At 42.5% G+C, this 16754-nt stretch overlaps 1 protein-coding gene across 1 annotated transcript in view; it reads left to right on the top strand.

Moving 5' to 3' along the window:
• The first annotated feature begins 2155 nt into the window (after positions 1 to 2155).
• Positions 2156 to 16754, top strand: part of LOC140454400 (beta-1,3-galactosyl-O-glycosyl-glycoprotein beta-1,6-N-acetylglucosaminyltransferase 3-like) — a 161818-nt gene continuing 147219 nt past the window's right edge. The window contains exon 1 of the mRNA XM_072549096.1: positions 2156 to 2184. Coding sequence (XP_072405197.1) covers positions 2156 to 2184 — 29 coding nt within the window. The remainder of the gene's footprint in view (positions 2185 to 16754) is intronic.

Genomic DNA, 16754 nt, shown 5'->3' on the forward strand with positions numbered 1-16754 from the left:
GACAGTATTCTGAGCCTCTGACCTGCTGTCCCAGCCACTGTATTGATGGGGTGAGGCCAGTTGAATTTCTGGCCAATATTGATAATATGGGATTCACTGATGTTAACACCATTGAATGTCAAGGTGTGGAGAGAAGGTCATCTCTTATCACAGATAGTCATTGCCTTGCCTTTGTATGGTGTGAATCTTATCTGCCATTTTTCAGCCCAAGCCCAGACACCCAGCATATCTGGCAGCGCAGTGGTAATCAATGCTGCCTCACGGCACCAGGCGCCCAAGTTTAGGTTCTAGCCTTGAAGGACCGTCTGCATGGAGTTTACCTGTATGTGTGGTTTTGATTTCAATGGTTTCATCTCACAGTCCAAAGCTGTGCAGGCTTGGTAGGTCAATGCAGAATTATGCCAGTAGGATGGTGGTGTGGGATGATCTTCGGAGGGTTGGTGCTGACCCAATGGGCTGAATGGCCTCTGTCTGCAGAGTAGGGATTCTACAATTCCATGATATTGTTGAGATCTTGCTCCCTTCAAACATTGATTTCTTCAGTATCAGATGAGTTGCGAATGGTGCTGAACATTGTACAATTATCGGCAATCATCCCCACTTTTGACTTTCTGACGGAGGGCACGTCATTGATGAAGCAGCCGAAGATGGTTGGGCCTAGAGCACTACTCTGAGGAACTGCTGCAGAAATGATCAGGAGATGAGAAGACTGACCTCTAAGAACCACTCTGTGCCAGTTTTGACTCCATCCATCGGAGTTTGCTTCCTGATACCCCATTCATTCCAGTTTTGCCTGGACTCCTGATGCTGCACTTGACTGGTCTTGATGTCAAAGGTAATCACTGACACCACATTCCTGGAAATCAGCTCTGCAATTCAGCTCTACAGTGATGGATTCTCCCAACAACAAGACACCATTGCAATCAGAGGGTCCAGCCTGATGTTAGTGATCCCAATACAGTTCAGTTCCATGATCATTAATGCCTTCATTCAGAGTAATTTCTGGAGACTTGACTCAGTATCACACATCAATCCAGTAAATCAGTGGCAATGAAGAGCGCCTGTGGGCAATAAAACCTTGTTTTTGTTGTTCTCAGTTGACGAATTACACCACAGGGTTAGTTTTAAAATGTTAAATGTGTACATTGATATCATACCTTAGGAATTTGTTCTGCCCAGTTCAGTAGCCAGTAAGTCAAGGGTTAAATGTATTTGTCATGGATCAGCATTCAGAGAGTACCCCACATCTGAGAGGTGGCTCCTCTGGGGAGGTAAACACTGAACTTGAAGAGAAGAAATAAATACTTGAAGAGAGCCTATCACAGAATGCTTGTACCCCAGAACATTCAGTCTTCTGTATTGTACTAACCTCTGGCATTATAGCAGCAACACATGTTCTCTGAATCTGACATCGTTCCCTTGGCTGTCAAATGAAATTTGTTTAATATCTTGTCATCCAATATTCCATGGGAATGGGTTGAGCTCAGTTGGATTGTTGGTTTGCAGAGCAGTATGATGCTAACAGCATCAGCTCAATTCTCATCACTGGCTTGAGGTTACCATGAAGGACTCTCCTTCTCAACCTCTTCCTTCATCTGAGGTCTGGTGGCCCTCAAGTTAAATCACCAGCAGCCTCTTCTCTCTAATGAGAGCCCTGTGGTCTGGTAAGACTATGGTGACACAATATATCGAACACTCTATTTTCCTTCAAGTGAATCATTATGGAATTGAAGAACGGTGTCATTATTGCATGAAAGAGTTTGACCCACTGTATTACTCCCCTGACGTAAAACACACTGTTCCAGACATGCCCCAGGCAGCAGTGTTGATGAAGCAGCCTTGACATTTACAATGTACTGTGGGAACATTCAGCTTGGTGTTACTGTTACTGCAAACATTTATAAACTTCCAAGTGCTAGCTGGCATCAGCAAGACCCTTTTATACTATCTCTCATCCACTCCCAATTTAAATTTGATTCCTCGATAGCCACTAAACAGTCTGAGATTACTCAGCACCTACGTGTGATCTCCAATAAATCACCTCATATTGATATAGGGATTCAATCAACATGGAAACTTTTATCCAACCAGAAGGGTCTGAATGCACTGAACTGCCCTGTGTGGGGTCAGTTCCCTGAATGGCCAGGGTTAAGACATGAGTGACTTCCCACAAAGTGAATACAGGTGAGCAGTCATTCCCACTCACCTCAGCTTTCCAACCATTCAGAATGGGAAGAAAATATGACAACATTTCTAAGAGCAGATTGGCTCAAATTGATCAGCAAGATCTTGAATAGCATTGATGTAACATCTCACCTTATAACTGTAGGAACTGATAAGTCTATGCAAATCTGTCTCGATGGTATAAACCACAATTACTGTTTGGACAGACATCCTATGTGCCAATCGGTGCAATGATGTCCCACACCATGAGACAAAGAGCATCATGTAAATCAGGCTCAACAGATGATTCACATGAGAACACAGAACATCGAACTGTACAGCACAGGAACAGTCTTTATAAAGCTGAAACATGACATCTTGACTCTTGCCTTTATTGGCTGATAAATTGAGTGCAAGCTGACCATACATCTTCTTTGCTACCCTATTTACTTGCATGGTCACTTGCAGGGGGCTATGGACTTGAACACCAAGATCACTGTACATCAATGCTGTTCAGGGTTCTGCCATTAACTATATATCTTTTCCCTAACTTTCAATCTCCTAAAGTGCAGCGCCTCGTACTTACCCAGATTAAACTCCATCTGCCACCTTTCCACCCCTATTGGCAACTGATCTCCACTGTATCTTTGACAACCTTATCCACAACTTCGCTGAGCGTTCTATCATCTGCAAATAAACAAAGGGCAGAGGTCCCATTATGGAACCTGGAGGAACACCACGAGTCACGAACCTCCAGCCAGAAAAACACCTTTCCTCACTGTCCTCTGCTTTCTATGGGAATCGAAGCTGCCACTTCACCATGGATCCCATGTAGTGTAATCTTCAGGATGAGCCCACCATGAGGGACCATATCGGGCACCTTTACTGAAATCCATGCAGACAACATCCACTGCTCTACCCTCATCGATTACCTTTGTCACTTCTTCAAAAGATTCAATCAAGTTAGTAAGACATGACCTGCCTTGCATAATGCCATGCGGACTGTCCCTAATTAGGCCCTGCATTTCGAAATGCATGTAAACCCTATCCCTAAGAATCATCTCCAATAGTTTATTTTCATATCCGTTCAGCAGTGTGCTGTTGATGGACTATGATTCAATTGGTGATCCTGATACAGTATCTAACGCAGCAAGTCCCTCATTACTGAACATCAGGTCAGTTGGGTGTCACAGTAGCAGGGCTGACTTTCACTCCATATGGCCGGATGTTCTTGATCCTGATTGGAGCCTCGGAGCAGCACAACTATATCAAATATCCGAAATTGCACATCAGTCACCCCAAACCAAAATGTCTTTCATCTACAAAATATTATGTTGTACCACCCAATCTCCACCGTTCTGAGCCAGGTACAATGACAGAGGTTTCACAAAGTTGATGGAGTACTGCAGTACATGGTGTAACACTCTAGCCTCAAGGTGAATCCATCTAAAAATATATCCAGGGGTTTTAGTCTCTAAAACATCAGTCCCGACAAAATAGTCACAATAATAATGTTATAACAATAATGTGAATAATAATGATAGCAATTACATGATTAAACTGACAGCTAAAGTCTAAATAATAATCCCAAATCAACGCAAATTGGAGGACCTTCACATTATCATTTGAGGAACATCAAAGGATAAAGCAAGAAAAAGCAAGATAGAAAACATCCTGTTGGGCAATTTGATCCTCTGAGGCATCTAAAACTCCAGCCCTCAGCTCTGCACCACAGCACTGTGTATCATTTTACAAATGGCACACCTCACATGGCATTCACATAATTTCAACAATATACATTGTAGATGGAGCCTTGTGTTCAATAACCTTCCCAATGATCTGTCCTCACAAATATCATAACCCCAGGCATCCACTGACTGACAAAAACTCAAGATGGTCAAAGCCATCTAGGCTGATCCACCCTTATCATGATTAGATTTTCTCCAGGGTGGAAACATTTGGCCCAAAAGGTCCACATTGACACTAATTAATGGACCTAACACTGTATGCAATTTAAAATAGTCAATTCACTTGACCAACACCATGTCTCGATTGTGGGAGGAAACCCACACAGACACAGGGAGAACATGCAAACTCCATGCAGACAATCACCAGAGGCAGGAATTGAACCCAGGTCACTGGTGCTGTGAGGCAGCAATGCTAACCACTGAGCCACCATGTCACAGGGAACCTAATCTAATCCAGCTGACTGAGAGCAGGCTTTAAGTGACCACGGAGAGAGAATGGTCTTGCTGAACCCTTTCTAGACAAGCTGGGGCCGGTGCTCAGCCAAACTTCATCACTGAAGCCTCAGTGTAGGCCCATTCTGCACAGGACAGAGAAACAGACACTGCTACATGTTACTGAGAAACTTCCGAATCAACAAACAATTCACTTTAAACTCTGTAAGTGAGAGCACTTTCATCTGGCATTGGGATTTGCCTTGCTAAATGGAAATTAAATCATCAGTAAATGCAGATCGGAAATATAGACTTATGTAACTTAAGTTGTTCCAAGACTTACCGGGTACACCAACAATGACAAGGATGGTGTCGTATATTTTTGAGATCATTATGTTTGGAAAATACATTTTGTTGTTTGTGAAACAACCTCTCCCTTCCTGCTGCTGGCATCTGTCCGAATTGTCTCAAAATTAGAGATGAGACATATCCAGAGACATCGTTTTATATTTTGTGATTCATTTTATATTTTGTTGTGTCCCTCCTGGGAAAATATGATTACACATTCACCTTTTATTTTAATTTTAAACAAAGAGATTACGACAACAGGTTTATTTTGATGATGTAATGTCATTGAAATTTAAGTCTACATTTGAATACTCCAAAGACTGGATGAATCTAATCTTATTTGGTCACAACCGCTCCTTGCAACTTGTCATCAAACAAGATTGCTTGCAGTGTTTCACACACTAATAGTCCCATCAACATCTGAATATCTTTTGATATTCTTTACTGTGATGACTTTTATTTTACTGAGGATATTCAATCATTCAATACCTCATGTTGTACCTTGACAGCTGTTCTACTGCACACTGTTATACCACTGTTTTCCTTGTTAATTCAGTTCCACAACTCGTTTGGGAAAGTCTGTCTGATTCAGCACTTGAATATCGAAGCTGAAACTAATACCGACCACCACAATAACTGGAACTTACACTTGGTAATAATTTCTCAAAACAAAGACAAAAAGAAATCAGAACCTTAACTTCAAAATTATAGAATGATAGCACCATATAGGACAGAGGTGACCCATCGATCCACAAAGATTGTTCCTCCAAAAATTACATGAAAAGCTGCACAAGTCCCACTCCCCAGCACTTAGTCCACAGTCTTGAATGTTATGACATTTCAAGTGCTCATTCAAGTACTTTTTAAAGGTTTTGAGGATTTCCTCCTCAGTTACCCTCCTGGGCAATGCACTGCAGGCCCCTGCCATACTCCGGATGTCATGTTCCCTCTAAACCTCCTGCCTTTCAGCTACACATCAGTACTGGCCCTCCACTTACTAGGATGCTACCTGGACTGGAAATTTTGAGCTATAAGACGGGGTTGAATAGATTGGGACTTTTTTTCCCCAGGAACGTAGGAGACTGAGAGGCAACCTTATTGAGGTCTATTAAATCTTGTGAGATACATATAAGATAGATAGCTAACAGATTTTCACCAGTATAGGAGAGTCAAAAATTAGAGGGCATAGGTTAAGGTGAGAGTGGAGAGATACAAAAGGATTCAGAGGGACACTTTGTTCAGATGGTGGTGAGTGCTTGTAACAGGCTGCTAGAGGTATTGACAGACACAAGTACAATTTTGTGATTTTATTAGATGAGGTTCCCTACAGTGTGGAAACAGGCCCTTCAGCCCAACAAGTCCACACTTGTTGCCCACCCAGATCCATTCCCCTACACCCAATGGACAATTTAGCATGGCCAATTCACCTAACCTGCGCATCTTTGGACTGTGGGAGGAAACCAGAGCACCCGGAGGAAACCCACACAGACACGGGGAAAATGTGCAAACTCCACACAGACAGTTGCCCGAGACGGGAATTGAAACCGGGTCCCTAGCGCTCTGAGGCAGCAGTGCTAACCACCAAGCCACCGTGCCGTTCTAAGAAACATTTAAATAGATACATGAATGGGATAGGTATGGAGGGATATGGACCAAACCCAGGCAAATGGGACTAGTTTAATTGTGAAAACTGGGTGGCAGAGCAATTTGGGCCATGCTGAGAATCTCTATGACTTTATCTATGCCTGGACTGGTAAAGACACGTATCTTGTATGCCTTAACTATCCTATTACCCTGTGTTGTTGCCTTTGGGGATCTGTTAACAAGCACCTCAAGGTCCTTCTGTTTCTCTGAGCTTCCTGGTGTCCCACCACTCATTGCATTATGTTGTGACTTCTACTGAAGCGCATCATCTCACATTTGTCAGAGTTAAATTGCATCTGCCACTGATCTGCCCATCTGACTGGTCTATATTATTTATGAATATGACAAACAATAAGGGATTCAGCACTGATCTCTGCGATGCACACTGTACATAAGCCTCTAATTACACAAACAGCCTTCTGACAATATTCGCTGCCTCCTCTGACTGAGCGAATTTCCCAGCCAACTTGCCAAGTTACTCCAGCTGCCATATGCTTTTACCTTCATTCTCAATCCCCCATGTTGGACCTTGTCAAAGACTTTGCTAAAACCCATGTAAACTACTTCAATTGTCCTAGCCACATCCACAAACATGGTCACCTCCTCAAAATCTCCACCAGATTTGTTAGGCATGACAAAGCTGTGCTGACTGTCCATGATCAAACCTTGTTTCTTCAATTGGAGATTAATCCTTTCTTTTGGAGTTTTCTCCAATAATTTCTCTAACATTGATAGACACTCACTAGTCTGTTATTCCTGGTCTACCTCTACCACATTTCTCAAAAAGTGAAAACACATCAGCTGTCCTCCAGTTCTATGACACTTCCCCTGTGGCCGGAGAGGAATAAAACATTTGGGTCAGAGTCCCTGTAATTTCTTCCCTTGTCTCCTTGGTTACAATTCTTCCAGACCTCAGGATTTGTGTACTTTGAAGCTCCCCAGTCTTCAATAACTGTTCTCATCATATATAAATCTGCTGAAGAGAGACTGAGAGTGAGATTGTTGTTTTGCATTTTGCATGTTTCCTTCCCAATGCTGTTCCCATCCTTACTGAGGTGGGGGCAACATGTGTTCTTAGGACCCTGGGTTTCAAATTCCAATTTATCAGATAAGCACATTCCAAAGTCCTTTAAGACTAAGGGGAAGAAAGAGTTCTTATTCATGCAGAAGAATTTCTAAGGTATTTCACACAGAGACACAGAAAGAGACGTACACATGTGTGCACACGCACACACACACACACCACAATTACCTCACACACAGCTAAATTATTCTTTTACCTTTCTACTCAATACCTCCCTCTGTATGGTAAAATAATTCCCTCTAATCATCCATCGTTCCATTATAACTCCCACTGAGCAAATACACAAACCTATCTTGCCCTGATACAAACTGTATATTCTCACAATTGGTCATAGTCAAGACAAATTCATGTAGTTGACCACAATCACTTATTCTGTCGTATTTCCACTTTTCGGGATCAAATAGAAACAAATTAACTTATCACTAAATGGTTAAAAAAAAGTCTTAAAACTTTATTGGGTAATTGGAACAGTGGTTAGCACTACTGCCTCACAGCGCCAGAGACTCGGGTTCAATTCCCGCCTCAGGTGACTGTCTGTGTGGAGTTTGCACATTCTCCCCGTTTCTGCGTGGGTTTCCTCCGGGTGCTCCGGTTTCCTCCCACAGTCCAAAGATGTGCAGGTTAGGTGAATTGGCCATGCTAAATCGCCCATAGCGTTAGGTCAAGGGGTAAGTGTAGGGGAATGGGTCTGGGTGGGTTGCCCTTCAGCGGGTTGGTGTGGACTTGTTGGGCCAAAGGTCATGTTTCCACACTGTATGTAATCCAATCTTAAAAAAAATCAAGTTGGGTTCCAACTCAGCCAGGAAGCCAGCCATTGAATTAGCTCATATTCAGATACTTCAGAGCTACGATCATGGAATTAGGTCAAAACCCAGCATGACAAAACTTCAATTTCATAAGTATGTGGATTATAACTCTCATGTCAACCATGAAACTAATGTCAGTTGTCAAAGAAAATGCACCTGGTTCATTAATATCCTTTAAGGAAAGATAACTACTGTCTTTACCTGGTCTGGACTACATGTGACTCCAGACCCACAGAAATTGGTGTGGTTTATGGAGGTCAGCCATCTAAGCTCCAAGACCTCACAGCAGGAGGTCCTCAAGATTGTGTCCTAGCCCTAACTATCTTTAGTGACTGTATAACTGACCTTCTCTCAATCAGAATGCCATAAATCAGAGGGTTCGCTAATACTTGCACAATGTTCAAAGCATTCTTACACCCTCAGATACTGAAGCACTCCATGTCACTCTGTCACAAGACCCCTGAAAAATCCAGCCTGGGCTGACAATTGGCAATTAACATTCACGCGAGACAAATGGGAAGCACTTACCACCTTCAATAAGAGATTACCTAAATAATGCTTCTGGATACTTAAGGCTTTGCTGTTGCTGAATCCCCTACAATCAACAGTATCGGAGTTACCATTGAGCTGAAAATGAACTGGACTCATGAGATAAGTCCTGCTCACTGTGGATAGAAGGGCAGGTCAGAGATCAAAAATACTGCCGTGAGTGATGCAGTTCATGACACCAAACGCCTCTCTGCTACCTACAAGGCACACAGCAGGAATATGATGGAATACAGCCCATTTGACTGGATGAAATGTATCTCCAACAACAGTCAAGAAATTGGACACCACCATGATAAAAACATAATGCTGTAGACACTTGAAGCCTGAAATGAAACCGGAAAGTGCTGGAGAAAGTCAACAAGCCTGGCAGCATTGGTGGAGAGAAACACAGAATTGACCTTTTGATTCCAATATAACTCCTCTTCAGAACAGGACTGAGGAGGAGTCATGTAGGACTAGAAACATTAATTCTCTTTCTCTCTTAACATATACTACCAGACCTGCTGAATTTCTCCAGCACTTGCTTTTTTAGGACAAAGTAGCCAGTTTGATTGGCATCATATCTACGAACATGCAGTGAATCCAACACCAATCTTCTGTAGCAGCCTTATGTATCATCAACTAGATATGCTCCAGAAATTCACCAATGCTCCTTAGACAGCATCTTCCAAATGTACAACCATACCTTCCTAAAGACAAAGGCGGTAGATGCATGAGAACACCACTACCTGCATGTTTCCTTCCAAGCCACTCAGTATCGTGCCTTGGATATATATTCCTTCCATGTCCCCATCGTCATATTGAACCACAGGCTGTTCTCTCATTAGCGAGACATGACTGGTCATGAGTTTAACCTGAGTGTCTCCATGCCCCAGGGGAGGGGTGAGGTTGAGAAGGTGGGACCTTCATGGTGATCTCCGCTAGTGTGTGGGGATTGAACCTGTGCTGTCGGTGTCACTCTCCATCATGAACCTGCTGTCCAGCCACCATTGCCACAGGGGGTCAGTTAGCACAGTTGGCTGGACGGCTGGTGTGAGGTGTAAAGTGGAGAAGTGATCCTTAGGTTAAGCTCACCACCAGTTGACTCTCTCTCTCTCTCTCTCTCTCTCGATGAGAGAGCAGCCATATGGAACTAGGACTGGGGCGATTTCTACGGTAACCCTGGTTACGACACGAGGTAAATCCTCCTGCGTAATTTTAAACCAGCAACACAGAAAAGATTGATCCTGTGCAGTAATCTGTAAAAATTCGAATGGCCAAGGAATATTTAAAATAAAATTAACTGCTTTATTTCTTAAAGTATAACAGAGAATACTTAACTACTATTTATAATTTCTTTCTCTCACCTACATTCTACCTTCCCTTCTATAATACTAGTCCAATAAAACTCCCAATTAAGATTTACTAAACAACACTTCTTATCTCAGAACCAGGCAGCTGTAGATTCTTGTCTTCGGATCTTCCTGTGTCTGGAGTACTGAGAAACAGAAGTACTCTAACTCCCAGTACTTCTGCTTAACAGAAATCTTAGTTTTCGCTTAAGAGTAAACAATTGATCAGATATCGATGTCTGTTTGTGGAAGGAAACTTCTATCACCTGCATCTACCTTCTAATTTATAAATGGTGGATAGAATTTGGCAGTCACTCAGTATCTAGTCTCTGCCACATTCTCAAATCCACATTTGTAATAATCAGGCAGTTGAATATTTTCTTGTTGGAAATGGTGATTTCTTCATTAGTAAGTGCTACCTGCCACACGATGTCGTCCAGGTCATGCTGTAGGAGCCTTGTGAGCTGCCTTATTCTCGAAGGAATTGGGAATGGAGCTGAATGATGTAAAATTGCTCATGAACATCGCTGTGACTTTATATGATAAATGGATGATTGTTGAAGGAACAGCTGAAAATGGGCAAGATGGGGATGCCACCTGGAAAAACTCCTGATCATAGAATCCCTACAATGTGGAGAAAGACCATTTGGCCCATTGAGTATGTGCTGACCCTCCCAAGAGCTTTCTCCTCAGACCCTGCTCCCTACCCTACACTGTAATCACACATTTGCGATGTTTAATCCACCTACGTGACATTTTTGGACTGTGGGAGGACACTGAAACACACGACGGAAACCCATACAGAACATTGGGAGACAGTACAAACACCACACAGACTGTCACCCAAGGCTGGAATTGAACCTGGATCCCTGGCACTGTGAGGCAGCAGTGCAAACCGCTGAGCCTGATGTCCTGAGAGAAAGACAAAAAGACAAAAGACAAAATTAAAAACACAAAATGCCAGGAAAGCACATGTGATCAGACAGTATCTGTGGAGAGAAACAGTTTGGTACAGGTCAGGACCTTTCCACATGAGATACAACCTTCTTGAGACAACTGAGATTCCCAGAGGACTTGTCAGGGTCAATGCAGAAAGATTGGTTCCTCTTGCAGGAGCAGAGGGCATAATCTCTGAATAATCTCTCAGCTATCTAAGACAGATGAGGTAGAATTTCTTCTCTGAGTGTAATGAATCTATGGAATTATTTATCACAGAGGACTGTATCGGCTGGATAAGGACATTCAATACTGAGCAATTTTTAAGGGAATCAGTAAGCATTATATCAAATTGGTCATGATTTCATTGAATGGCAAAACGGACTTCAGGGACGGCATGACCACCTTCTGCTGTGTCTTACTGCAAGGATTAACAGATGTAATGGTCAAACTGTAAATATTCATATTAATATAATTCAAATTCATATTAATCAGGGTTCATGCTAAAACTATACTAATTTCAAAAAGGCAGGGATCAGAGACAAGGGTTTCTAATCTGTGAATGGAAACTGACCAAGGATTAACTGAATAAAAGACCCTAATAGTCAAAGCCAATTAGTATCAACATGTACAAAACCAATGAATTTGAGAAACAACCTGTTTAGGAACAAGAAAGGAACCAAGGATAAAAAGCTAATTAGACTTGAACAGGATGCTAAGAAATTCTCCTGGAAGAATTCAAGAAGCAGAATATGGTTGTCAAAGAAAAGCATGGGTTCAGTGAAATTTAGGGGATCAGTCTATGCACTGCTGCAAGAATGAAGACTTTAAGAAGTGTGGCCAGATAATATGAAACTTTGTGGAACTGTCAATTAAATGGTAACAGGGTTACAGTCAGTGGAGAAACTCAGCAAGAAGCTGCAGCAGAGAAGAGTGTGCTTTTGGGCCAAAGATATCAAATGTGGTGAATTAGAATGTGAACCATCAGGCACAGCATGGATTAGAGTTGGATAGCACATTGCTTTCACATGATTCTCTGCCAGTTGTAACTGTATGGTGCTGCACCTTTAAAGATGTTAACATAGTCCAAAGCAACAACTGGTTAGCGCTGCAGCCTCACAGTGCCAGGGACCTGGGTTTGATTCCAGCCTTGGGTGACTGTCTGTGTGGAGTTTGCACATCTTCCCTGTGTCTGCGTGGGTTCCCTCTAGGTGCTCTGGTTTTGTCCACAATCCAAAGATGTGCAGGTTAGGTGAATTGGCCATGTTAAATTGCTCATTGTGTTCAGGGATGTGTAGCTTAAGTGTATTAGTCAATGGTAAATGTAGAGTAATGGGAAATGGGTTTGGAGGATCAGTGTAGACTTGTTGGGCCGAAGGGCCTTTTCCCACACAGTAGAGATTCTAAGATTCTGAGTGAACAGTTCATGTTCAAGGAGTTACAGAGATACAAAACATGAACCTGCTGTGAGAATCAATTCAGTTCACGCCAACTGATAGCAAGTTGTGGCTGGGAGCATTGATAAATTGAAGACTACAGGTTCTGATAATATCTTGGCTGCAATGTTCAAGACCGATCCATTGCATTGCCTCCTTCTTATTCAATGTATTCTAGTGTTTTTATACCCCTGGCATCCACCCAGCATTGTAGGGACTAAGTAAATTAAGTTCTACCTAGATAAAAAAAGATTATCTTTAACCTAATCCTTTTATTCTCCTGCAAAACATCATAACACGGCAGTAGTCGTCAAGTAGTACATATCAACCAGCCATTTGGATACAGAACTGGCTCGAAGGCAGAAGACACAGGGTGGTGATGGAGGGTTGCTTTTGCAGACTGGAGGCCAGGACCAGTGGTGTGCCACAAATATCGGAGCTGAGTCCACTGCTTTTCATCATTTACATAATTGATTTTGATGTGAACTCAGGAGGTATAATTAGCACGTTTTCAGATGACATCAAAATTTGAGGTAAATTTCTTTACTATACACTGCACCTTCAGAGTACAATGGGATCCTGATCAGACAGACCAATAGGCCAAGGAGTGGCAGATGGAATGTAATTTAGATAAATGTGAGGTGCTGCATTTTGGAAAAGTAAATTAGGGCAGGACTTATACACTTAATGGTAAGGTCCTGATGAGTGTTGCTTGGAGTGCAGAAAGGGTTCAGAAAAGATTTACAAGGATGTTTGCCAGGGTTGGAGGGTTTCAACTGGAGAACTGAATCATAGCCTTACTCAGAAAACTTAAGAAATCAGGAGAATTAAACAAGACAGACTTCCAAAAAATGAAACCAGACAGATCCAGCACAGCATGCTTCTATGGACTACCCAAAGTCCACAAACCAGGAGTCCCCCTCAGACCCACAGTCTCACTACCAGGAACACCAACATACAGACTAGCCAAGGAACTCCACAAGAGTCTAAAGCACTTAGTAGAGTACTCCTACCACTGCACCTAAGAACTCCTGAACCTCATTAAAGACACCAAGAAAGAAGTGGATGAAATAATGGTCTCCTTTGATGTAACAGCCCTGTTCCCATCCATCAACATCAACCTGGCCAAAGAAACACTGACTACGCTATTAGAAAAACCAAAGACACATACACCAAACACCACCAACTTCATCAGCAAGGACAACATCATCAAGCTGGTGGAACTATGCCTCACCACCCACTTCACTTTCAATAGCAGGACCCTTAAGCAAATCAATGGGATCACCGATATCAGGGTTCCTCGCAGAAACAGTAATGCAGAGACTCAAACAAACAACTCTCCCAACCATCCAAGCCACACTTTGAGTCCGCTGCGTGGATGGCACCTTTGTGATCACTGAACAAAACAATTTAGAGGAAACCTTCAAGATCATCAATAGTATCCTTACTGGCATATAATTCATAAAGGAGGAGGAAAACAACAATACCCTGCCATTTCTAGATGTCACAGTAGAGCAGACAGCCAATGGAGACCTTCAAATGAGCATCCACAGGAAAACAACACATACGGACCAAATACTGAACTACAGAAGCAATCATCCCAAGACCCACAAACAAATTTGTCTTGCAAATGTTTCGTCCCCTGTCTAGGTGACATCCTCAGTGCTTGGGAGCCTCCCGTGAAGCGCTTCAGTGCTATTTCCTCCGGCATTTCCAGTTGTCAGTTCCAGCTGTCCGCTGTAGTGGCCGGTATATTGGGTCCAGGTCGATGTGTTTGTTGATAGACTCTGTGGGTGAGTGCCATGCCTCTATGAATGCCCTGGCTGTTCTCTGTTTGACTTGCCCTATAATGCCCTACCATTATAGGGCAAGCCAAACAGAGAACAGCCAGGGCATTCCGAGAGGCATGGCACTCATCCACAGACTCTATCAACAAACACATCGACCTGGACCCAATATACCGGCCACTACAGCGGACAGCTGGAACTGACAACCGGAAGCGGAACAGACAGGCCACTATAAATGCCGGAGGAAACAGCACAGAAGTGCTTCACAGGAGGCTCCCAAGCACTGAAGATGTCGCCTAGACAGGGGACGAAACGTTTGCAAGACAAATTCCCAGCTCGGCGAACAGAACCACAACAACGAGCACCCGAGCTACAAATCTTCTCCCAACCTTGAACCCACAAACAAAGCTGCATTAGGACAGTATTTCAATGAGCCACCACACACTGCAGCACTGTAGAACTTCAAAGAGCAGAAGAAAACCACCCATACAGTGTATTCAAGAAGAACAGGTACCCAATAAACACATTCCGCCAATTTCTCAGCAACAAACCCAAACAAACAGACAAAATAGTCCCAGAAGCCTTAGGCACTTTACCCTGCATCAAAGACATCTCTGAAATGACTGCCAGCCTACTCAGACCTGTTGGCAGCATGATAGCCCACAAACCCAACAACACACTTAAACAGTAGCTAATGAACCAGACAGCATGCAAAACAAACGTCATCGACAAAATCGAGAATCGATGTTTCAGGCATAAGCCCTTCTTCAGGCTTATGCCCGAAACGTCGATTCTCCTGCTCCTTGGATGCCCTGCCTGACCTGCTGCGCTTTTCCAGCAACACATTTTCAGTTCTTTGCCCCTTAGCACAGGACATAATTGCACTGATTATCCCATGGGATGTCTGACCAATCAGTAATTGTGGTTTACAGATGAGGTGGTTTATTGGAGGTCTATTGGATATTAAAAGGGACCTAAGGGGCAAGCTTTTCATGCTGAGGGTGGTGTGTGAATGGAATGAGTTGCCAGATGAAGTGGTGGAGGTTGGTACAATTACAATTTTTAAAAGGCATCTGGATGAGTATATGAATAAGAAGGGTTTAGAGGGATATGGTCCAAGTGCTGGCAAGTGGGACTAGATGAATTTAGGATATTTGGTTGGCATAGACAGGTTGGACTGAAGAGTTTGTTGTCATGCTGTATGTTCTATGTCTCTGTCTCGAGTACCATCTGGCAGCTTCTACTCTCCAATGACCAGGTCAGTAAATCTTTGTTTACCTTCTGTTGGAATTATTGAACTCCCAGTTTCATCATAACCTCAATGGGCTGAGGGAAAATTGAGAAACTAACGCTAGAGGAAATGTGAGAATAATTGTTCTCAACACCAAGACTATTGAGTCAAGTATAGTGTCAAAGGAACCGAACAAAACAAAAAAATGGATTGTTTAACATGGCCTTAGGATGCCAGGAATCAAAACAGAAAATTCTGGAAACATTTAGCACATCAGGAGGCATCAGTGAATAGAGAAACAGAGTTCACATTTCAGATTGTAACCTTGCATTGATTCTGATAAAAGCTGCCAGTTAATGAAATCATGGCTGATCTGATAACCCTCAACTCTACTTGCCTGCCTTTTCCCATAATGCCTGATTCCCTTATTGATTAAAGTCGATCTGTCTCGGCATTGAATTTTCTTAAAGCCCTCTGTGGTGTTGTATAGAAAGCACATCCGTTTATCACCCTGAAAGGTATTCCTTGAATTTTCACGCTTCTCTCTTATTTCTGGGCTGTTCTCCCCTGACCTTTTCCCAGGGAAATAATCTCTCTTTACCTATCTTTACCTTAAATATTGATCAAGCTGATACAAATGTACATCATATAACCTGGCCTCGTTGAAGCTTTTTTAATCTCAGAATCATTCTGCTGATTCTGTATTGCACCTCCCCCATGCTGCAGTGCCGAATTGGGTACAGTGTCCCAGATCACGTTTGTGTGTGTGTGTGTGTGTGTGTATTTATATATATATAAAATATATATATTTCTATACCTCGACCCCATAAAAACAGTCATTTGGGTCGGAATGACAGCATTGAGAAGACAAAGATCATTGAAAAATGCCTTGTTAAAAAGGATATATTGCTTTGTGAAATTAGAGTTGTGTGCTTATGAAAGTCTCTGGGTAAACGGTCCGGTGATAATACCGCTAGACCATTGCCTCCCCCTAAATGAAAGACAATGCATTCATATCAAAACAGTGAGTATTTTGGCAGATATTTAAAATTTGTTTTTAAACTTTTGGACACCTTAAGTTCAAGGGGAGCTCATTGAGCTAACTGATTTCGTTTAAATTTGATAATTAATTAATTGATGAACGTATTTGGCTTTATTGCTTCATCTTCAGCTACCGGATCACAATCATAGTAATAATGCAACATGGGTCTGCAGACCAGCTAGTTTAAAGATGGTTGTAGGAAAAATATTGCAATTTT

Source organism: Chiloscyllium punctatum, chromosome 29 (genome assembly GCF_047496795.1).
Source record: "Chiloscyllium punctatum isolate Juve2018m chromosome 29, sChiPun1.3, whole genome shotgun sequence".
NCBI lineage: Eukaryota > Metazoa > Chordata > Chondrichthyes > Orectolobiformes > Hemiscylliidae > Chiloscyllium > Chiloscyllium punctatum.